The sequence below is a fragment of the Dermacentor variabilis genome, chromosome 2 (genome assembly GCF_050947875.1).
Source record: "Dermacentor variabilis isolate Ectoservices chromosome 2, ASM5094787v1, whole genome shotgun sequence".
NCBI lineage: Eukaryota > Metazoa > Arthropoda > Arachnida > Ixodida > Ixodidae > Dermacentor > Dermacentor variabilis.
Window position 1 is genome coordinate 254,066,367 of NC_134569.1, and position 25,249 is coordinate 254,091,615.

A 25,249-nucleotide genomic window follows, 5' to 3' on the forward strand; every position below is an offset into this window, starting at 1 on the left:
GTACCGTCGCGGAGGACGAAGAGGCGTGGAGAGGCATCGGCCGGAGAGTGTTCAAAACGGTCGATGAGTGCTCTGATGTAGGCGTCACGGCGTTGCTCGTCGGCGAAATGAAGCAGCTGGGATACAGAAAATACACAAGAAGTTCTGGCAATATTGGAGGAGTCAGAATCGTCAACGGGGTAACGCGACAAGCTGTCAGCGTCTTGGTGCAGGCGGCCAGACTTGTACACCACGGTATATCAAAAAAAATTGGAGGACGCTTAAGCTTCGCCTTCAAGAGTGGAACGCCACAGCGTTCTCGTCGACCCGCCAAGGGGTGTAAGACAATGGGCTATGGCGCAGCGACTACGCGCCCCGCATCGGACGCGGTGAGCGTCGAGCAACGCAGCGTTCGGCGCGACAACGAAATGTGCGCCTGAGCAAGCGACGCACGCCTGAGCCTTAGAAACAGCTCCTTTCTAAGGCAACACCGCGTTCACTAGAGGCGATTTTGTACCGCTGTGAAGCATCGAAACCTCCGGCTTTCAAGCGAAACGGACGCGGGATGGCTTGCTCCCATGGAGCGGTTTCGGCGGCCCAGGCGCGCCGCGGTAACAGGTTTTTTGCTTCTACTGCTGAAGATTATCAGGTTATTCTGCCCAATCTGCCATCCGGACGCATCGTCGCGAACGCCGTTTTCATGCACGGCGACCCAAGAGCTCGGCCCTACCGTGTCGAAGACTACCGGGACACTTTGGCCAATCTAGGTGCGCTCCCCGACGTTTTGGCGTTGGGGGCGTATCAGATGAACCACGTGTGGGCTGTAACAATGACGAGTGCCGACGCCGCTCAGAAATTGCTCACCGCTGTCAACGTGAAGGTAAAAGATCGCCCATGTTTGCTGATCGATCCGAACAACCGAGAGGTTCGCTTAAAGCTACACTGGTTGCTGCACGGCGTGACCGACGAAGACATTCGTGTGGCCCTGACACCCTACGGGAAAGTGTTGGAGGTGACGCGGGAGAAGTGGCGTGTGCAAGGCGTCACTGAAAAGGGCTCGACAACTCGCTCAGTTGGACTGCAATTGCATGGCGACGTCAAAGTCGACGACATTCCACACCAGCTCAAGATAGCCGGAGAGCTGACTCTCGTCGTTGTTCCAGGCCGCGCTCCGCTCTGTCTGCGCTGCAAGAGCACCGGGCACATACGTCGGGACTGCAAAGTACCTCGCTGCAGTCGTTGTCGCCGCTTCGGCCATGAGGACGCGGATTGCCCAAAGACGTACGCCAGCGTGACCGGACCAGTCCAGGCAAACGATGCATTGGACCACCTTATGGATGATGCAGACTCCGAGGAAACAGCAGGAGTGTGCCGAAACCCGACTACTCAAGAGGGTACCCCGAACACTCCACAGGACGCCCTCCTTGAAGCTCCAGGGAAGCCCGAAGCCGGGCTTCTGCATGAAGCTGAGGAGGACCGGAGTAGGAAAGCTGCTCCAAGTAGTACCGGCCACACCTTTTCCGGCGGAGCTGTAGAGACTACTCCCGAGGCAGTGCCGATGACAGGCATCGATAGCGACAGTGCCAGTGCGACTGCAAAGCGGCCCCACGAAGCAGGCGAAAAGGAGAAGGGGCCCAGCGCCCTCGCAACGGACGAGCCGCCTGCGAAAACGACTCCCGTGCGGCGTCTTTCCCATCGGCTTCGGCCGAACACTGCGACGGAGCGCAAGACGGCGGAAACGCCGCCTTTGCCTCCCTGAGGACTGCACCGTGACAAGACACCCAGGAAAAAAAGCGCAGTAGTGAGGTGAGCGTCATGCCCCCGGGTTCTCACCGCCTCGCAATGATGTCTATGGATAGGTCATTTCGTGTGGCCACTTTAAACGTACGTGGGCTTGCCTCAAGGAGGAAGCAAAGTCAACTCTATCGACTAGTTAGCGAACATGACCTGGACATTCTAGCAGTACAGGAAACGAAAGTTGATGGCGACGACGAAACCGGGGGCATGGTGCGTCAATTCTTAGCTCGATACTGTGTTATAGTGAGCCATGCCGTGGGAACTTCTTCCGGGTGCGCTTTGTTCATCCGACATAGTCTTGGAGCAAAAGTAGAAGCTGTGACGTCATGCCCGTCAGGTCGGCTTATTGTCGGCGATTTTTTATTATCGTCATTGGAATGGCGTGTTATTTGTTTGTACGCGCCGACTGTCGCTGAGGAAAGACGCAGATTTTTGGATCAGCTAAAACAGTATACCCAGTGTAATAGGCTCCTCATTATTGCCGGTGATTTTAACTGTGTTATTTCAGCCCGTGATAAAACTAGCGCCCGACCGTACAAGGATGCAAGCACCATTGCCCTAAGCAATATGATAAGGGACGATGGTTTGGAAGACGTTGCTGAGTGTCTCGGTGGTGGGAGGACTACGCAGTACACCCACTTTCAGGCAGCCAGCCACGCCCGTCTTGACAGAGTGTATGTGAGCCTTGATTTGATACCCCTTTGTAAGGAGTACCACGTGAGCGCACTTTCATTCAGTGATCACTGTTTAGTCAGCTTTTTAGCAGCAAGCACGAAAGAAAACAAAAAGGGCTTCGAGTGGCAACTATGGAAATTTAATTCGAAATTACTAAGCGACGAAATGTTTACAGCGGATGTAACAAAGCAAGTTGAAGAAATGAATGCTGTTGATAACACGACATCTGGTGAAAAATGGGAGAACTTCAAGCAGGCGGTTAAAATCAAGGCTTTAGAGCGTGCGAGCGCTATATGCAGAGAAAAGGGAGCAGAAGAAAAACAGATGCGCAGGAATTTAGAAAAATTGATCAGTGAGGAATGTAGGATGCCCGGCATGTTCATGGACGATATTCGCGCACTGAAACATAAAATAGAACAGTTCGATATCGAAAGATACCGCGGTGCTTTGGTGCGGGCAAGGGCTGAAAGGCTGATAATGGGAGATGTACCGTCGAAAAGAGCGTTAGGCTCAGAAAAGTGGCATGCGCGCCGCAATCAGATAGCGGAAATCGAATATTGCGGAAATGTATGCGACGCAGCAGAAGATATCGAGCGTGCTTTTTTCGAGCACTACAGTAGTTTATTCACTTACTGCGGAGTCGACATTGATCGTTTTAAAAAGGACTTTTTGTCGTTGATGCCAAGGCTAGATGAAAGTACGAAAGAAACATTGGAGGAACCAATTTCGGAAGAGGAAGTGAAAAGTGCTATTGAAAGTATGCATCCGGGGAAGTCCCTTGCCCTGATGGTCTAACCTCAGCCTTTTATAAATATTTCAAAGGTGCGATCTCACCAGCCTTAGCGGATGTATATAACGAAGCATTCCAGCTCAAAGTACTACCCCCGTCCTTCTCATCTTCCCACACTATTCTTATACCCAAGTCAGAAGATACCGTTGCATTGCGAAGAGCAACTTCTTACCGCCCAATTTGTCTCACTAACGGAGACTATAAGATAATGATGAAAGTCTTAGCAAAGAGGTTGCAGACTGTCATTGGGAAGCTTGTGGGGCCGCATCAAACGTGTGGCATTAAAGGCCGAACTATCTTCTCAAATATACACGTAGCACGCAGTATCCTCGAATGTTGTGATGCCATGGGTGCACGAGTGGCAATGCTCCAAATTGATCTCGAGAAAGCGTTTGACCGGGTGCCTCATGACATTCTTTTGTGCATTCTAGATTATGTGAATTTGGGTAGAATAATTAGAGAGGGGGTTGCCATGGCGTACGGGGACTGCTCGACGCGGCTCATTGTCAACAAGGCGTTGGGAGCGCGAATCCAAGTTAAGCGGTCGGTGCGTCAGGGCTGCCCTCTCTCGCCGCTGTTTTGCTTGTATATAGAGTCGTTTTGTTTGAGTGTCATGGAGAATGACTGTGTCCGCGGGTTTAAACTGCACGAGGTTGAAGTCCGCCTGTTGGCTTATGCAGACGATATTGCTGTGTTTTGCACTGATTTGGACAGTATAACACAGGCTGTCAAATGTGTTAAAAGTTTTTGTGCTGTGAGCGGCAGCGCGGTAAACTGGGGTAAGTGCCTGGGATTCTGGCACGGGGGTTGGCGGGCGGCCCCAGACACTTTTGCCAACATGAGTTTCGTTACGACTCCGGTGAAATACTTGGGTGTTCCCCTTCAGTGCTACAAAGACAGTGAGTCGTACTGGAGGAGTGAAGTGGATAAGCTGCGGGACACAGTAAACAAATGGAATGGCTGGAATGGGTCTATGTTTTCCAGAGCCACAATTTGCAACATATTTTTAGTGAGCAAACTTTGGTACATCCTCCAAGTCTTGCATTGCTCAAGGGTAAACATCCAAAAAATTCACCGGGTGTTCGCAGTGTTTGTGTGGGCATCGTCATGGGAGAGATCAAGTCGCACCAATTTGTTTCTTCGCGTTCGAAATAGAGGATTTGGATTGTAATATTTGTTTTTGAGACAGGTAGTCAATAGTTTTTTTTTCTTCAGGGACGCAAAAAAACCGTTTTTATACACTGTCTGCTAACTTCGCCTGGGCAAACACTTGCCCGAAATGGTTGTCTCAGCGGGCAGTTTGCCAGGGGGTGTTTATGGTTTTCTACGTGAAGTTGTGGCTTCATGCAGGTTTTTGTCAGCGCGTTTTTCACTTCAATATTTGAGTGACGTTAACCGGAAAAAACTGTACAGGGACCTGTGTGATGTTGTTCTTCCCATGCCTTTATATCGGTCTCTCTACAGAGCTAGCCATGGGCACAATGTTCTGACGCGCGTTAAGGCGATGCTAGTACCGTCAGGCGCTAAGACGTTCTTTTTTGAATTGCACTCCGGAACACTGACTGTCAAACCGTGGCTGGCTGAAAGAGGTTTCTTCGTTCCTTGAGGCACTCATTGTACAATTTGCAGGCAGGAGGAGACAATTGAACATGTTTTTCTGCATTGTTGGGATGCCGTTTTCCTCTGGGATGTGCTCCAGCGCACAATCAAAAAGGATTTCCCCTAGATGCGTATGGGATTCGCTACTTGCCAATAGAAAGTGATGATGGTACCCCATTCGATGTGATCATGCTTATGGCCCTGCATAGCATTTGGAAATGTAGAATTGCGGTAAGGCATGCCGATCTCGATGCAAGAGCGGCTCGCCAGTATTTCAAAGAAAGCATACGGAACTTTGTAGAGGAACAAAAGTTGCTGGAGTGCATCCCAGAGTGGTTGCCACGAGTGGAATTATTATTGGCGATAAGGGAATTTTAGCACAAGCGCAGCCGCACAAGTTCTGCGCTCGTTTTCAATATATTGTGAGTGTGCCTTTTGATTATTTGTAAATGAAATTTTTATCCGGGCCAACGACCGGCAATAAAGAAAAAAAAAACTCGTGGCTCAGTGGTAACGTCTCCGTCTCACACTCCGGAGACCCTGGTTCGATTCCCACCCAGCCCATCTTGGAAGTTGCTTTCTATTTATGAAGTGCCTGCCTTGATTTATCGCTCACGGCCAACGCCGCGGACGCCGACGCCGACACCGACGACACCGGCTTTTCTGCGACACCAGCTCCTTAACGCTATCGCGTTAAAATTCATGTAGCCTCAAAGCCCATCAACCAAGCGGGCCTGTAGGATCTTTTAGCGAAGAGAGCCAACAGAGAGCGTGATGGTCAGTGACTACGGAAAGTGGGCGACCGTAAAGGTAAGGACGGAACTTCGCAACCGCCCAGACAACAGCAAGGCATTCTCGTTCCGTAATGGAATAGTTGCGATGCGATGGTGCTAGGAGGCGGCTCGCATAAGCAATAACGCGATCCTGACCACGCTGACGCTGGGCTAAGACGGCACCTACGCCATCGCCGCTGGCATCTGTACGCAATTCTGTAGGGGCATCAGGGTCGGCGTGGGGGAGAACGGGTGGTGAGGTTAGAAGAGTGACGAGACGAGAGAAGGCGGCGGCCTCTCCAGTGCCCCACTAGAATCGTACGCCTTTCTTCAAAAGATTATTGAGGCGTCTAGCAACGAAAGTACGAGCATAGCCCTACAAAACTACGAACGTCTGCGGTTGTCTTCGGAACCGGAAACTCTCTGACAGCGCGAGTTTGTCGGGATCAGACTGTACTCCGGAAGCTTCAACGAGATGGCCCAGAAGAGTAATTTGCCGGTGGCCAAAACGACATTTGAACGAGTTAAGTTGCAGCTTCGATTTTCGAAATATATCAAGTACAGTTGTGAAGCATTCAAGGTGAGTGTCGAACGTTGGCTAGAGGACGATTACGTCGTCGAGGTAGCAGAGGCATGTGGACCATTTGAAACCTTGGAGCAAGGAGTCCATCATACGCTCGAAGGTGGCAGGGGCGTTGCATAATCCAAACAGCATTACTTTAAATTGGTATAGGCCATCACGTGTAATGAACGCGGTTTTTTCTCTGTCCATATTGTCAACAGCAATCTGCCAGTATCCCGAACGAAGATCGATAAACGAGAAATAGCTAGAACCGTGCAGGCAGTCAAGGGTGTCGTCTATAAGTGGGAGCGGGCAGACGTCCTTCTTTGTAATGTTGTTCAGATGACGGTAGTCTACACAGAAGCGCCACGTGCCGTCCTTCTTAACCAACACCACAGGTGACGCCCAGGGACTCGAAGAAGGCTCAATGATGTTTTTATCTAGCATTTTGTTGACTTCGTTTCAAATTACTCGGCGTTCCGACGCAGAAACTCGATACGGTCGTCGGTGAATAGGCGTAGCATCCCAGTAAGAATTCGATGCTTGACCGCGAGCGTCTGGCCTAAAGGGCGATCGTCGATGTCGAAAATATCTCGGTAGGACAATAATACTCGGCAAAGCTCTTCAGCCTGCGCCGAGGACAGGTCCGCCGCAACCATTTTCTTTATATTGGGATCGGCACCCGAGGTTGGCGCGAGGGGCCTGCTAAGTTCGCGAGAACTATCCGTCGATAACACTGCCACGTATTGGTCGCCGAGAGAATCTACGGTGGCAAGGCAAATACCTTGCGGTAGAATTTGCTTTGCCAATCCAAAGTTACAGACAGGCATGCGAGTGCGGTTCCCAGTAATATTAAGTATACTGTGAGGCACTGTAACGTCATGCCTTATTGGAATATCGGGCAGAGGAGTGACGAGGTACTTGTCATCTGGAACTGGTGTGATAGACAATAGTTCAATGTAGGCTATTGACTTTGGCTGCAGGCGAAGAAAGCCGGTGGGACGTAAGCGGCTGTGGGGTGCGTCAGAAGGTTCTGCGAGCACCGGCAACTCAAGGCGGAGGGTACTGGAAGAGCAGTCAATAAGAGCAGAAAATGCGGAGAGAAAATCGAGGCCGAGAATGAGGTCGTGGGGCCAATGAGCAATTACGGTGAAGAGAACAGGAGTGTAGCAGCCGGCGATGCTGACGCGTGCCGTACGCATGCCGATGATAGGCACAGTAACGCCATCCGCAACGCGGACGACGCGTGCCGACGCTGGGGTGAGGAGCTTGTTCAGTCGTCGTCGGAAGGCAGCACTCATAATTCAACGATGTGCTCCTTATCGATGAGTGCCGTGACAGGATAGCCGTCAACGTCAAGAAGGTTTCGGTTCGTGGGTAACGTGAGCAGAGGATTTGAGGGCAGGGCCGACAACGCAGCTTCACCTCCAGAAGCTGCCGTGCCTAGTTTTCCGGCTGGATCCGGGAGGCGATAGGCGGCGAAGAGAAGCTACGGGGTTGGGTCGAACGAGACTGATGGCGTCGAGGTGAGGGCGAGCGTCTGTACCGAAGTTTCGGAGCAAGAGCATCACCGGCAGTGGATTCATGGCGGGTGGTATAGGGAACGGAAGGTCCAAAGGTGCGGGAATAAGCGGCGGTGTATGTCCGAGGAGGTGGCGGCCATCGGTTGCGGCAGTGACGAGCGACGTGGCCGATGCGACCGCAGTGGAAGCAGATCGGCCGGTCATCAGGGGTGCGCCAATCGGATGGGTTGCGGCGAGATGTGGCGGAAAAGGACTGACGAGGACGAGGAGGGCCGCTAGAGAACTGGGGAACGCTGGGTTGAGACGTGGAACACATGGAGTTCAGACCCATGGTCTCAAATTCCTGTCGGACGACGGCCTGGATCTTTGCAATGGTGGTTGCTGGCGGATCGGGCTGCGTCGGGGAGAAAGCTGGTGAACAGGTGACCTCGAGTTCGCGGCGAACAATACGGGTGACGTCGTCACAGGTGGTGGTCGGACGTGGTCGACCCTCACATGTCGACGTAGAATCAGTGTTAGGTAGCCACGTGATGTGGTGTGTGATACGGCGGCTCTTAGCTTGTTCAAGGCGACGGCATTCTTTGATGATGGCGTCGATAGTCGAGACGTTGCCGAAAACAAGCAAATTGAAAGCGCCGTCGGCGATGCCTTTTAGAACGTGTGACACTTTATCGGCTCCGGACATAGCATCGTCAGCTTTGCGGCATAGAGCCAAGACGCCGAGGATGTAGGAAACGTGCGGCTCCGTAGATGAGTGCACACGAGACGCAAGAGCCTTTCTCGCGGCAGCCTTGCGCCCAATGGGGTCATCAAACAGTTCCCGTAGCTTCTCTTTGAAACTGTCCCAACTGGTTATGTCGTCGTCATGCGTTTGGTGCCACACGCGTGGGGTGCCGCCGAGATAAAAGATGACATTGGCGAGCATAATTGTTGGGTCCCACCTGTTATTAGCACTGGCGTGTTCATAGAGCTTGATCCAGTCGTCAACATCCTGTCTCTCCAGGCCAGAGAACACACCTGGGTCGCGATGTGGGGCGACCGTGACGATTGGAGCAGTGGGACAAGCCGATGCCGTTGCAGAAGTGGGCCCGTCACCGGGAGGCATGGTGACAAGCTCGATGTCCCATCCACTTCTGAGTTCCGTGGTGAGGACGGTGATCGCTGGCCTCCACCAGAATGTTGCGTGTGGAAAGACACAGACAGAACGGGATATTTACAGGCTATTTACACTGGAGCCAGGTAGCCAGGTCGACACTCGCTCGCGCCAAGCGTACCGATCAACTCATCGTCGTTTTCGCGGCGGCTCGTCTCTTGAGCATCGCTCGATGATATCTTAATAATATCATAACATGCAGTCTTGTAGTTTCCCTTCCAAGACGTCCGTGCTCTGATAACTGCGTCCGACGTTAAATACAGCGGATTTTGACAGCGTAAACTCCGCGCTGTCTGACTTCTCTTTACATTTCCTCAATAGATGTCAAGTTCAAACCATCGAACATAACTGGGCTGAGCTTAAAACCATTTTTACTCGTCCCTCTAACAAACATAGCCTGCACCCCAACAGCCCCGTGGTTTACCGTAAAGCTTCGGTAACTTTATAATAAGAAAAAGCGTTTATCGTAAAACCGATAAAGCTCGCTACTCAGATTCCTGGCACCGTTATAAGACCTGCGATAAGCAACATCAGTCAGTGCGAAAATCATTTAAACAACATTTCTTTGCCCATGACCTATATCCTATGCTCACTAACAATCCTCAACGTTTTTGGCGCGTAATAAACCCAAAAAGCTATCCCGATTTAACACTAGTTGATGAGAACGGTGATATGGTCAACCACTCGGAATGTGCCGATTTATTGAATAGCGTATTTTCCTCTGTATTTGCACAGGAAGACACCACATCATCACCATCCCGTGACAATCTCACTAACATATCAATGCCAGAAATAATTGTTAGCGAAGCAGGTAGTTCTTCTTTGCTAAATAAACTTAAAGTTCCTTCCGCATCTAATCACACTGGCATTAATAATGAAGTGTTAAAACATTTGTCACCTAGTTTATCCCATATTGTGTGCACTTTTGTCGCAGTCTTTATCAACTAACGCTATTCCGCATGACTGGAAGGTGACAAAAGTCATACCCATTTTCAAGTCCGGAGACCGAACTCTATTTGTAAATTACTTGAACACATCTTGTAAACTGAAATGATTAACTACTTAGAAGACCACGAAATTATTGTTGATTACCAACATGGCTTTCGTCATGGTTATTCATGCGAAACACAGTTAGCCAGATTTTTACATGACTTCCATTCATGTTTCAAGGCTTTCAAGTTGATGCTATCTTCCTGGATTTCTCTAAAGCTTTCGATCGCGTTGCTCACCAAAGACTAGTACTGAAGCTAATGAACCTTAACATACACCCAACCATTATTGGAGAGATTAAGGATTTCCTCTCATCTAGAGTACAATATACGTATGTTAACAACAGCAATTCCTCTTCTACCAAAGTAACCTCCGCTGTTCCGCAGGGCAGGGTTCTTGGCCTTTTACTTTTCTTAATCTATATTAATGACCTGGCTAACTGTGCGTGTTCCCACATCAGTTTTTGCCGATGACTGCGTAATATATTGATTTATTTCATGCGACAATGGCAAAGATATTCTTCAAACCGATCTTAGCGCTATTTACACATGGTGTTCAACGTGTTTAATGACTTAATACAGCTAAAACGAAGTTATTATCATTTACTAGCCGCAATCATCGCATTTCAACATCGTATGTAATATATAACAACATAATTGAACTTACAACTTCATTTAAGTACCTTGGTGTTCACTTACGGTCTGATCTGACGTGGCATCATCACATCCGCCACACGTTGGCATCAGCTAACCGCTCCTTAGGGCTCCTCAAACGCAACCTTAAGCATGCTCCAGCTAAACTACGCAGACTATCATACATTACATTTACACGCCCCAAAATCGAGCATGCATCAGCTATCTGCGATCCTTGTCAAACACCATATCACCCAAGAAATCGAATCACTGCAAAAACCGCGGAGCCAGTTTCATTTTTTTCTGATTATTCACCCTATACTAACATTTCAGCCCTAAAAGCTCGCGCTCAGCTTGACAACTTATCTCATTGCCGCAGAATTGCCCACCTCTGGCTGCTGCACAAATTTTATCATCATCCGCACCTTCACCCTATCTCCGAACCAGCGACTGCCTTCTTTCCACGCACTGACCATATCTGCAAGATAAAACGCATGAGTTGTCGCTTAGCTAACTATGCTAACTCCTTCGTTCCCCGAACAATTGTTGCATGGAATAACCTACCATCACACATTGCTACTCAAACCGATTTCTCAAGCTTTCAGGAACTTTTACGCAATAGTTACGTGTAAATATCCATCATGTGCTGTTTTAACGTTTCTTCATACGTTGTTCAGTCTATATATTGTTTTGACCATTTGTTTTACCGTTCTGCGTGGACATTGTACAAGTGCATTCATATCTCATCAATTTGTTAAGGTGACAACTGACGCAGTTTCGAGCAACACCTCGTTTTACTTCTTTTACATTGTGCCTATTTATTGCCGTTAATTTGTTTTCTCAGACAGTTTTGTATTTTCTATCTGATTTTCACTTGACTAATGTATTTTGGATATTGTTTTACTTGTGTATTTTGCTAGACATCGTACTGTTGTATAATATATAGTTTTGTGTAAAGCTTTTGTATAACTTTTGTGTACTTTAGTTGTTTCTTTTCCTAACGCGCAAAGCTAGCATTTGTTTATGTATCGGTTCCCCCTATGTAATACCCCGTCGGGGGCCTTTAGGGGTATTATGAAATAAATAAAAAGAATATTGAAACAGAAACGAAGCTGACAGTATTTAATAAAATTCTCGCAAAACCAATTTAACGATGGATGTCGAGGCGACTAGAATTGAAGCAATGTAGCGACAGCCTTTTTTACCGCTGCCGAAACGCGCCTTATGTCCTGCGCGCACAATGCACCTTCTTGACACGTGTCCGCCGTTCAGAGAAGCTTGTGTATGGGAATATATCTGCGCGGTTTGGTTCTGTACCGGCCGGAGAAATGATGAAGTTTTTTTTTTCTTCTGCTGTCCCTGAAGATACAACTAGTGGAACGTGCAAAGTGAGCCAAGTTGACGTCAAAGAGGTTCTTTGAAGCTCGGCACAGAGCCGGTCGCCACTGTTACCCGTGACCCATGCGGGCACGAAAGTGGGTTACGGAACATCTTCACCTATCCAGTGGCCCCTAACTTTAGCCAGATACCCAGTTTAACATGACCAGTGGTCCAGGTTGTTCCTAGGATTGGTTTCGAACCCCGTTTTCTCTGCACAACCACCTGATGACCCATAAGACCATGTACTACCTATTGAATCAAGTTGGCGAAAAAAAAGTTATAATTAGACAGACAGAGATAGACAGTCAGACCCGGAAAGCGCATCAAGTACCCTAAGAATGCAAATCACGTTAAAATGAAATTCTATATTGATACGGCACAGGCACGTCATCATCTCATCATCACGCTATTTGCACAGAATAAGATTTTTTTTTTCGTGTATGCCGGATACTCACCAACAGCTCCCCAGTCCTGGTGCGCCAGGTTGTTGTACCAGCCATCGTAGCGCTGCTTCTCGATGTGCATGCGAGAAGACGACGGCTCATCTGCACCGTGAAACAGAAATAAACCAAAGTTCTGAATAGGCGAAGGTCCGCAATGTTATATTGGGCAGATGAGTTGCGCTTCCAACGCAAACAGAGACAATAGAATTGATCAAGCGTGCATACACGCGATGCATGCGGCATCCTAGAACACAAATTTTGATTTTATATAAAAGCAGCGATCCTCAAAGCGCCAATAAAAGCCATGGACTCTGCACGCAGGTTAAAACTGGCCACCACAGCATGACAGCACAATCAACGCTTTTCGACCGCACACTTGGCAGAAATTTTGTTTTTCACGGCAACATTTCGGTTCTTCTTCTGGACATATATAGATTACCGTTATTGCATGATGTTTGTGTTACGCCAGATTTTATTCTAAAAAAATTATTTTCTGCTGAATTGACATGTTTCCTATTGGGCACCATAGTGTCAGGGGTACATTCCCGCACATAACATTCCGCGGGCGCCCACCCGGAGGTATCTGGCGTCCCGACTCACGTTATAATATCCTTGCCTTCTCGTGCTTGCACCCGTGACGTAATGTTATTATGGTCACGAAAAATGCCAATCATAACACTACTCGCGCCCTGCAGAGGCAAGAATTGTTTTCACGCTAGAAGACGCGGACAGGAAAAGAAGGGTGCAGGACACGCAAAGCGCTTATAGCACAAAACCCACTTTCGCAATGCACTATCAATTCGCCAATATCACCCCTTTCATTGCAGAGGCAACCTGTCTGTATAATTAAGAAAAATAGGCCCATAAAAACGGGCGCTAAGTTTTAGACAATGTAACATAATGGATAACTGGGCTAGTTGGTTTACTTGCGTCTTGAAACTGCAAACGCGCACAAAGACGAGAACGAACGAAGAGAGTGAACAGGACGAGGCGCTTAATCACAACTCAGAAATCTTATTGAATATTTTTGTAATTTATTATGTAATTCCTCAGGAACGACACATACAGTCAACCTCTGTTGAGATTGCAGCTGTTATCAGGTTTTCGTCTGGGCCTACCACGTGAGGAGAAATGCGTCAGCCACCCCTTGGTCATGCTACATAATAACGAATTCAAGCTTCTTGATAGTTGGACTTTCTTTAACTTTTAATGTTGCCTTTCAAATATTTTAATCCGCGAGCCTTGACACACATGGGCAGCGTCCTACTCTGTTTTGTGTGCATGTACTTGTTTTCTTTGTGTGCATATACGGGAACTAAGAAAGTGATCAGGACGAGGCGCATACACTCACAGTATGCGCCTCGTATTGACCGCTCTCTTCGTTCTCGTCTGTGTGCGCTTTTACAGTTTCGAGATGTAAGTTTTAAACAATGAACACACGCACTGGTTGAATAAGCTTGACGCTTTAGAATGGCTGTGGAATTTAGACAACCTAAAGGTTCCACTAACCCTTGGACTGAGAGGCAACTTTTTTTTTTTGCAAGGCGTATTGGTCAATACCTTCCCCAATACACATCCTTACATACTTTGAGAGACTATGTGGAAAGTTACTGAAAAAATTGATTGCGCTTTCACTATTGTCCTCCCTAAATTCCTAGGTGAGAGAAAACGGCCGGTCGACCAAACGGAGCGCCCAAAGACATCATAGCCGACCCGCCTTTGAGGGGGAGGGTTTACGCACTCACTTCCGCACAGGTTTCACTGACCACACCGAGGTTAGAGGTTTCTCTCAGACACGGGTCCTGCCTCGAGCAGGCGGCTCTTGATCACAGTGTTGACCCTGCAGACAATGGCCGCCGTGTCTGTCCATGACTTCTAAGCCGCGTGAGACGGCCGCAAGACATCTTCTCCCAGGATTTCCACCGCTTCTAACAAGCCGTGACGACGACGGCGAATTCACTAACAATACTTGGTCCGCCGGCCGCGTTTGGTCATAGCGGCGCCGGGGGTGCTGATGGGGCACATCGTCGCCCCTACAATACGAGTCACCGCAGCAGGTGGGGAAGGGTTCCACGGTCGCTTCTCGGAAGCTCGCCACCTCCGTAGTTGCAGCTGGCTGGGAAAATTTTGTAGGTCGGTACCCTTACAAGCCGTTCGTAACAAGCTTCACTGATTTAGACATTGAGCCCAAACGCGTGCCTCAGGTAGCGCACCTTCCCGTCTATGCATGAGCAGTTATTAAGCAACAAGAAGGCTAGGGCTACTGAGAATGCGCTAAACCATGCCACAATAGCAGGTTTATAGCATCGCTTTTATCGGAAAAACTCGTCTTTATGCTCCTTCACATGATAACCATCAAAAATACCGTTGGCTTGCATGAACCGATTCATTCACCCATTTTCACTCTTCGAATCACTGCTATCTTCTTCTACTGTTTCTTTATAGTATTTTGTTAAAATGTTGAAAACGGCAATGATCTGCATCATTTGTTCTGATTTTTATGTTCCTTCTTCCAGCTTCAGTTAGCGGATTACTTATAAAAATGTCCATCTTATGTCTACGACTATGGGTTGTTTACTTTTTATAAGGTTATTAATTTGTCTATACTGTGAGGCCTTTCGGAGTTGTCACAGGTTGGGGAATACAAAGTCCCAACAAGATCACAATTTGCGCACAAAAAATTATTTGTAAATGCACACTGCTAAGAAAGCACATAATACATTGACATGTATTATGTGCTTGTATGACATGTATTGACATGTGGACGCTGTTCGATCTTTTGTCACCTCAGCTCTGTAATTTTTGCATAGGTTTTGCTATTCAACAAGTGAGTTATTTATATCCTTGGAAGACGGCCGCATCTTTAAGGCGGCACTGTCCCTACGGGAAGAGTACGGCTGCTCCGGCGCCGGCATCTTTAAAGGGACAGCGCCATCCGAAGGAAGCCAGCGTGGCGGAGGCGGCCATGGCCTTGCAAGGTGTGGAGCTGCCAGACATCAGGGACGATAAGCAGTCCAGTGCGTCATCATCGATCAGTGGGGGCGACACAACTATCGTCGACCCTGACGAGGAAGTGGCTGATATGGCGGAAGTGGACAGCGAGGGCTTCAAGGTGGTGAGTCGTCGGAAGCAAAGAACGGTCAAAATCCGAGTGATAGTTTTGCCAACAGAGAAAGGTGTTGATTTGAGAGAGCGGAACCCTATCAGGCTCTTCGAAGCCATTAAAGTACTGCCGGGATCTGCCACGATTCGCAGCCGCTTCACATCGCAAGGCGCTCTTTATTTAGATATCGCAACGGAAGAGCAAGTGGACATTCTTCTCCGGTGCTCTCCGATTGGTGACATAAGAGTTAAAGCCCGGCTGCCCCACTCCTACATGACTAACACATGTGTTATTAGGGGAGTACCAGTGTGGTATTCGGAAAGTGACCTTCTGGACTACTTGAAACCGCAAGGTGTTCTGCACGTGAAACGTCTCATGCGCTGGGTGGAGACTCAAGAAAAAGAATGGGCAGCGAAACCTACTAACTTTGTTGTGATAACGTTTGCTCCTAACCCCGAGCGCCCCGAAAAAATTGACCTCGGTTTTACCAAGCATGCAGTCAAAGAATTCGTTGAACCTCCTCCCCGATGCTTTAGGTGCGAACGCTTTGGGCATGTAGCTAAAGTCTGCATGAAAGATCAACGTTGCAAACGATGCGGTGGCGCCCACGATTACAAAGCCTGCAAGGCAGATTTTGCTTGCGCTAATTGTGGTGGTGACCATCCAGCGAGTTTCGGTGGCTGCCCCTTCCGTGTAAGCGCCTTACACCGCCGAGTGTCCTTCATTAGTGGTCCCAAACCACAACCTACTGAGAAGCGGATAACTGGAAGTGACGAGTTCCCGGCGTTAGATTCGGAAGTTGAGTTCCCTGCGTTAGAGTCGGAAGTTCGTAGCGTGGTAACCAGCAACGTCAGTGAGCGACCTGAGCCTAGCAAGACGGCAAAGTCCTCTGTGGGTGAGTCGGTCGTTCGATCTGCTGCAGCAAAAAGTGTGCAAGTTTCTCAGCGACAAGACTCGACAGCCAGACAAGTTTCACAGCCAGACTCGACAACATGGAGGACATTCCGTCGCCTCAAAAGAGATGAAGAAACCAGCTGCAGTGGCCAAGAGTGGGTCCCAGTCCGCAACCTTTGTTGAAGTTGTGAGGCAGTGTGTACAGCAAAATAAGGAGCTCAAAAATCACGACCTGTCCGACCGTCTGCGAGTTTTGTTTGAAGTCCTGCGTTCATATGTTCAAGCGATGGAGACTGCAACCCTGAAGAACTTTCTTCAGCTCGTTCTTTCCTTTGAGCCCATGATTACCACCTTCGCAGCGACCTTTACCTTCTAATATGGCTAGTCTTCTTCAACCTCGTGCAACAAAAAATCACCGAAAAGTGCCGTTTATTATGCAATGAAACTGCGCTGGTATTATAAGTCGATTAGCAGAACTTAAATTATTTCTGAAAGATACGTGTGTTCCAGTATTAGCCCTCTCGGAGGCTGGCCTACCAAGCGGGAGATCGTTGACTGGATATGTCGCCCATAAGAATTCCAGCATAAAGTCATTTCGCGCGGGAAGTGCCGCCCTTTACATACGAAGAGAGATTCCTCATGTGGCTTTGAACGTCACCGTTCTTTGCACTGATAGTATTGAGGTAGCGGCTGTGAGGATAAGGCTTGGCTTCCGAACTCTTTCTGTTGCCTCCGTATACGTGTCTCCGCGGAAGAAGGTGGCAATGGACTTGTTTCTCCAGCAGCTTTGTGACCGTTGCCCAGTGCCCCGAATTATCTGCGGGGACTTCAACGCCCATCACTCTGTCTGGGGTGACAGGAACACAGATTCCCGCGGACGCAAACTTGTAGAAGTTATCGACAGTTTGGACCTGTGCGTGGCCAATGACGGAAGTCCGACTTTCTTCCGGCCTCCAGCCTCAGCCACATCCATAGACCTAGCCTTGCATTCATCTGACGTCCGCGTGAAGTGGTCAACTGCACCTGACCGCATGGGAAGTGATCACTATCCAATTTTAGTGTTTACTGCCGACTTCCATAAGCGCGTCTCTAAAATTAGCCATGTCGTTAATTGGGACAAATACAGGGAACAACTTGCATATGTTTCTGGTGATGTCATAGACAAAATGATTTCTGGTAAGATGGCTGCTACCACAGCGGTCAAGCTGCCTAATCATTTTCCGACTCCGGATTTAAAACTCGGGAACCTTTGCGCAGCGCGCAGAAGGGCGGAGTGACAACTGATGCGGAAGAAGGACGACAGATCCTTGAAGACGACCTTCAATAGGCCTAACTCTGCCATTCGACGCCATACGAACAAGCTCTGTAGGTCGCAGTGGGCGTCCTTCTGCGCTAGCTTGACGGTTTTCTCACCGACGACGAGAATTTGGCGAGTCATTGGCAGTCTTGCTGGAGATTCTCGTCCTAGCAAACCTTGCGAAGTGCTTGCACTGCGCAAGCAGAAACCTCTCGTGTGCTTGGCAGAGGAATTTGCAGATGCATTTGTAAGTGTAAGTTCAGGAATTCATCCCTGCGCTCTGCCTGCAACATCTACGTCTGTGATGGACGCCCCGTTTACACTTCGAGAGCTACAGACAGCACTCAGCAGCCTGCGGCGTCGATGTGCACCAGGTCCTGATGACATCACCAACCAGATGATGCAGAACCTACCTCTGGAACACCGGAAGATGCTCCTAAGCTATCTCAATCGAGTGTGGGAGACTAGCGACGTTCCTCCTTCATGGAAGGTGGCTCACGTTGTCCCAGTGCTGAAGCCCGGCAAAGAAATGACAGACTTGGCCTCGTATCGTCCTGTATCACTGACGTCGTGCGTGGCTAAGTTCTTGGAGAAGCTGGCAAGTAAGCGTTTATCTTGGTGGCTCGAAGATAGAAGGGTTCTGCCAACATGCATGACTGGATTCCGGACAGGTTTAAGCGCGCAAGATAGCGTCTTGGACTTGATAAGCCATATTGAACATCATAGAGCTTTCGGCCTTTCAACACTAGTTATTTTCCTAGACGTATCAAAGGCTTATGATAAGGTCCTTCAGAGCTCAATACTAAATAGTTTGCAGGCCATGGGCGTACAGGGCTATCTTCTGCGATTCATTCACTCATTTATCAGTCATCGGAAAATTCAAGTGCGATTAGGAAGTACCACAAGCACCGAAAGGGCGGTATCGCGAGGTGTACCTGAGAGAAGTGTTCTTTCCCCAACGCTCTTTAACGTTGCAATGACTGGTCTTCCCGCTGAAGTGCAAAAACATTGCAGGCATGTCCATATGTCGATATACGCGGACGACATTTGTTTTTGGTTAACCGCATATCAACACAAGCGTTTAGCTCTGATAGCTCGACAGGCATGACTTTCAGTTCAAAATTACCTTCAAGGTGTTGGGTTGACTCTCTCGGTAGAAAAATCTGGCTTCATCATGTTTCCAGGTAGAGCAAGAAGGTATGCGCGGCTGAAGATAGACCTTAATCAATCTTGTCTTCGACAATTGAAACACAAGCGCTTTTTGGGCGTCATTATTGACTACCGCCTACAGTGGCGACGAGCTGTGGACTCTGTTGTGACATCGATATCTTCGCGTCTCAATGTGATCCGCAGAGTTGCAAGTGAGCAATAGGGAAATCACCCTTCTTCAATGATCAGGTTGCACCATGCACTAGTGACGAGTCGAATAATGTATCAGCTCCCTTTAATTTCCCCATCGATATCACAGCTGGAACGACTTGAGGTTCTGCCAAGAAAGGGCCTAAGAAGGGCTCTTAGCGTTCCGCAGACTGCTCCTAACAATGCAGTACTTTATGAATCTCTATCGAGACCTCTTACCTTAGTCGCTTCACAAAGGTTATTGATGCAAATTGGCCGCCTCAAACAGACGGCAGCCGGCCGAACCCTTCTACAGCGCCTTCGAAAGAGATCCGAGTCCCGAGCGTACTTGGCCCTTAATACTCTTGGTTACCTGGGTCTTCACGCTAGAGGTCGAACTAAGAGGTTGAAACCACCTTGGTCTTTTGCGAGCCTCGATTGTTCGTTGGCAGTTCCTCACGTTCGTGCTAAGCGGAGTTCTCCTTTGGCGGCAACGCGTTCGCTCGTACTGGAACATCTTGAAACTGAATATGCACGTCATCTTCAAATTTTTACTGATGGCTCTGTGGACAAGGTCAGAGGATTTAGTGCAGCTGCTTTTCACATTCCCTCTTTGAAGTATGATTGGTCCAATCGCTTCACTGCAGTCGTGTCCTCCACAACGGCAGAAAGTGTTGCCATTGAGGCAGCTCTCAAAAAGCTACGGTTTTGTACGCCTCAACCTGTTGTCATTCTTACAGATTCGAAATCCGCCCTTCAAAGGTTAGAGCACGGGTTCCCTACTGATGCCTTATCTCTAAGCTCCCTACGTTCGGTGCAAAATCTCCGTGTCAAAGGCTTCTCCATACGATTCCAATGGGTGCCATCACACATAGGTATCATAGGCAACGAGATGGCGGGCAGCCTCGCCCATAGAGCGCTGTCTGGGAATCCTTTGAGAAAAGTGCCTCAAGAAGACAAGAGACTCTTCAGAGAAGCGGTGTCGTGCCACTTCAGTTCTTTGTGGAGCTCACCTCACAAGCCATGTGTGATCAAGGGTCTCAAAAGAAACCAAGCCACCTTACTGCTCCGCATTCGCACGGGCTCTGCTCGTACCCCTGCGTGGAAGTATAAGACTGGCCTGGCGTTATCACCATTATGTTCAACGTGTGGTGTGTGCGGTGACATAGAACATTACCTAATGTGCTGTATTGTGTATAACGCGGAAATGAGGGTGTTATTCGGGTCGCTCAAGAACACAGGACTTCCTCACAGCTCTCTTCAGGACATTGTTATCCCGCGCGGGAACCGAATGTGTAGGAAGGAGGTCTCTCGCCTTCTGTTAAATTACCTACAGGACACGGATTTGGCTTCCACATGGTTAACTGAGGAGTGACCATTTGTAATTGGGAGGTCTGTGTCTGATTATGTGATTTATTTATTTTAAGTGTCGCTACAGTGGAGCAATTGCCGGCAGCAACTGCAAGGCTAATCCCACCAGTAGCCTACAACAACTCAACTCAACAACATTGACATGTGTATTTGTTGGTTTTTCTTACCATGACCGCTTTCACCCGCTAACAAATGTAAATCGTTGTCACTCGGTGGAAGACATGCCTGCATATATCCAACCCTCCTCAATTATTGTAGCCGATTCTATATGTTGCATGTGTTGTCTGCAAAGATTGTAATTTCACGGTATCCGCGACGCAAATAGCGTTGTACTTTCTGAAACACGTGCGAGCACGAGAGATTACGCTGGGACATTCCACAAGTCACGTATAAAAGTCGACCCGCTTGACCCACTGACGAGATTCTCGGCGATCGCCAACTTTGCTCGCCGCTATTGTTGTGCTTGTTTGTGGCTTGTTTTTCTGGGCACATGTTCCCTAAATGAAGAGTTGAATTCGTAACTCACATGTTTGACGCTGCATGGTCACTACAACGTGACAGTATTTACACTCGGAACTCAGTGAAACCCTTGCAACCTTATTTCAAAAATATCAACAGAACCAGCAGTCATAAATCCCTCTGAATTAAGTATGTTCCAATCGACATTTGTTCTTACCAAGTAAGAATGCTTAAACACTCTGGATGAATGAGGGATAAAAGCATAAGTATGTTAATTAGGGGGGAACTGTGCCAGGGGGTCGTAAATTCAGCCTGGGATTTATATTTAGGCTCCTCGAGTAAAGGTGAATCATATTTTAGCCTAGTGACCTTCATAGGCGTAGCAAGTGGCAGATGTTTTGCTCTATCAAGCAAAGTCTAACTGTTTTCCGCTGTAAAAGGACAACGCGAACCTAGCAGCAAGAGCTCTCCGTACCCTGTCGATAGCAGGTTCCAAACTACACTCGCGTTCTCCAGACAAGGGGAAAACGGTAGCGAAATATGCAACTAACTTTACTTGAGAATTGGCGTATTTCATTATTTTTACAAGCAGAGTTTCTCAGCAACGACACCCAAATGCTCGCTACATGGAGCTTCACTTTACGTCACATGGTATTGTTAGTCCAAGATGCTCCACTTTCGTTTGTGCATCCCAATAAGTCACCACCAATAGCATAAGGCGGAAAACGTTAAATTTTGGGGTTTTACGCGCCAAAACCATGATCTGATTTATAGGCACGCTGTAGGGGGGGGGGAGGACTCCGAAAATTTCGACCACCTGGAGCTTAACGTGCTCCTATATCTAAATCTGAATCCTAATCGTTTTTTTTTATGATGGTGAGCTTGAAATTCACCTCCTCCAGTGCACAACCTCTTCCGGCTTGGAGTGACGCCTGTCACCGGCCAGAGATGCCGAGAACGAGTGGGGCTATACTAAACCAAGTACAACCCGATCAGGAAGGTCCACGAAGGTTCAACAAGACACTCCCTTACCACATCAGGAATTGGCCTTCCTGGTGCAGCATTCGGCCACCCTCTCTCAAATGGCTCACTCAATTACCCAATGGCCCTCTGTCCCTAGCAGCTGTGGAGCAGCTGGCCAAGGCGGCGCTCTGACCTGTAACGCAGCAGAAGGTGCTAAGAATATCTGGATCCGGACAGGCCGCCAATTAAAACTGACCGTTGCAACGTTTAGAACCCGAACCCTCTCGAGTGAGAGTAGCTTAGCAGGACTCTGAGGAATTATCAGACATTGTTTGGGATATCATCGGCTTTAGTGAGATTATTAGAACTGGTGAGGCCTATACATTGCTGATTAACGGACCTCTGCTATAGAGGTCTACTAGATAAGAAGCAATATGGGTAGGATTTCTAATCAATAAGAACATAGCGGGCAGCATTGACGAATTCGACACGACTAATGAGAGGGTACCAGAAGTCGCAACAAACCTGAATAGGAGGTATAGAATAAAGGTAGTACAAACCTACGCTCCAACATCCAGTCACTATGATGAGGAAGTAGATAAGTTTTATGAAGATGTTGAGCTAGAGATGAGAGAAGTGCAAACTCAGTATACTGTGGTAATGGGCGACTTCAATGCAAAAGTGGGGAAAAACAGGCTGGTGAACAGGCTATTGGCAACTACGGCGTCGATTATAGGAACGCTAGGGGAGAAATCCTGGTAGAATTCGCAGAAAGGAATAAGGTTCGAATAATGAACACTTTTTTCAGGAAACGTAGCAACAGAACGTGGACCTGGAAAAGCCCTAATGTTGAAACAAGAAATTAAATTGACTTCATACTTTCTGCTAATCGCAGCATAGTGCTGGATGCAGAAGTCATAGGTAAGATAAAGTGCAGTGATCATAGGTTAGTCAGGGCTAGGATCCACCTCAAGTTGAAGAGAGAAAGAGCTAAATAGTCCAAGAGGAAACATGTCAGCCTAGAAGCGGTAAGGGTAAAAGCAGACAAATTAAGGCTGGTGCTTGCAAACAAATATGCGCCCATAAAACAGTGAGGTGATGATGATGGCAAAGAAGTAATGAAGGAAACCGCAGCGAGGCTGGCTTCAGAGGCAACAATTGAAGTGGGAGGCAAGGCACCAAGGAAACTAGTAGGCAAGCTCTCTCAAGTAATAAACGACCTAATGATGAAATGACAAAGAAATTAAAGTATCGAACTCAAGAGATAGGATAGAATTCGCGGAACTGTCAGAAATGATCAACATGGCGGAAAAAAAGGATATTCGAAAGTGTAACGCGAGAAAGACTGAAGAAGCCGTAAAAAATAGAGGCAGCCCGAAATCGGCGAGAAAGAAATTTAGCATGGGACAAACCAAGATGTATGCACTGAAAGATAAGCAGGGTAATACCATCTGCAATCTCGAAGATATAGGAAAAGCAGCGGAAGAATTCTATACTGTCCGGTACAGTACCCAGAGGAGTCAGGATACCTCAATTAGAAACAGTAATGGACAGGACACAGCAACTCCTCCTATAATTAGCGATGAGGTCAGAAGGGCCTTGCAAGACATGAAACCAGGAAGAGCGGCAGGAGAAAATGGAATAACAGTCGCTTTAATCAAAAATGAAGGAGACATAATGCTTGAAAAAACTGGCGGCTCTGTATACGAAGTGTCTATCGCCTGCAAGTGTCCCCGAAAACTGGAAGAATGCGAACATTATACTAATCCACAAAAAGGCAGACATTAAAGAATTGAAAAATTATAGGCCCACTATCTTTCTCCTAGTATTATATAAAATATTTACCAAAATAATCTCCAATAGAATAAGGGCAACATTGAACTTTAGTCAACCAAGGGAACAGGCGGGCTTCAGCAAGGGATACTCTACACTGGATCACATCCAGGTCATTATTCAGGTTATCGGGAAATCCGCACAATATAATAAGCCTCTCTATACGGCTTTCATAGTTTACGAATAGGCATTTGAGTCAGTAGAAATACCAACAGTCATAGTGGCATTGCGTAATCAAGGAGTGCAGAACGCTTACGTAAATACATTGGAAAATATCTAAAGAGGTTCTACCGCTACCTTAATTGTAGTCCAGAAAACAGGAAGATACCTATAAAGAAATGGGTCAGACTGGGAGACACAATCGCTCGAATGCTATTCACTGCGGGCGTAGAAGAAGTAGTCAAGCTATTAAACTAGGAAGCATTAGGAGTAAAATCGACGGCGAGTTTTGATTGAAGAAAAAGCCTTGGTGCGAATGTTTTGTATGTGCAGTTGCAAAAGCGGGCTACCTTCTTGCCACCGTTACTAAATTTGTGGCCAAGTTCAAAACAATGTGATAATTTGAATTTCCGTTTTTATTGCAATGCTATTTTGGTTCTGCCATGTCTTAAATTTTTTTCAGTAGTAATGAACACGTCACGCATTTCATGTACTTTTGTGCAGCAATATAAGTAAGCTCTTGTGTTTTTTCTTGGTATGGCTGTCAATACAGCAATCTTAGCATTTTATTCAATATTTTTAGGTATTTTACAAGTCATTGTTTTTGCCATTACAAGTGAATTTTCCCTTTATTTGTCATCGCTATGTCATACACATCGTCCAGCTTTGTGCTATATCTCTGAGTATATCAGAATCTCTCAGTGCGCATATCAGAAGCTCTCAGTGCGCATATGAGACGCTCTTCTACACTTTGGTCTTAAGGGCCTTATTTAAGATTGCTTCATATATATGTGTGCATGAACAAGCCTTCGTGTATTCTCGAATTTTATTCATAGATTCTTTGTTACTTCAATGCCTCTGAACTTTTCTGTTGTTTAGTAGGCATGTGCATGTCATGCCTTTTTCACTATTGCTTATTTTCTGAGCACGTATCATACCAAGTTATGCAAAAATATTTGCTTTCGTAAACGGAAGTAAATAAAACAAGGCCATAGACCTGTTGTGTTGGAAGTGGAAATTATATACGTTCTGGCATATGGTGGCCCACTCAAAGTATGGACAAGACTGCGTGCGTGCTAACTCATAAAGAGCCCTCGGCGTACCACTCGCCAGTTCCCAAACAACATCTGGGGTACCGCACATGCACGATAAAAAAAAAAAAATACGCGCCGCGGACAGGCAAGAAGAAAGCGAAAGTAAAGGCGCGCGGGGCATGGGTTAGGGTGGAGAGGGAGTGGAATAGGTCGGCATAATAAAAAAATAAAAAATAAAACGCTAGGGAGAGGAGGCGCCGCGCGGCTGCTGTTCCTGTTGCCATGACAAAGTAAATAATCGTGTGCGCCGCCATTTTGCTAAAACATCGCTCTCCTAATAGGACCGTAACTGACGGTGATGCTGGCGCTAGCGTCACAAAAGCGTCTGCTTCCAAACAGCCAATGGCAGCCATGCGGACATTGGCGTCACTCGGGGCACTGCCGCCATCATCGCACTGAGCGAGAGAGCACCGCCCCGGTGTGGCCGTTCCGGCCAGCTAAG

The 25,249-nt window shown here is 47.7% G+C and overlaps 1 protein-coding gene across 1 annotated transcript in view; it reads right to left on the reverse strand.

Annotated features, from left to right (window-relative positions):
• Duox (dual oxidase) overlaps window positions 1-25,249 on the reverse strand; it is a 389,750-nt gene that overhangs the window by 274,624 nt on the left and 89,877 nt on the right. The window contains exon 2 of the mRNA XM_075682845.1: window positions 12,309-12,398. Coding sequence (XP_075538960.1) covers window positions 12,309-12,398 — 90 coding nt within the window. The remainder of the gene's footprint in view (window positions 1-12,308; window positions 12,399-25,249) is intronic.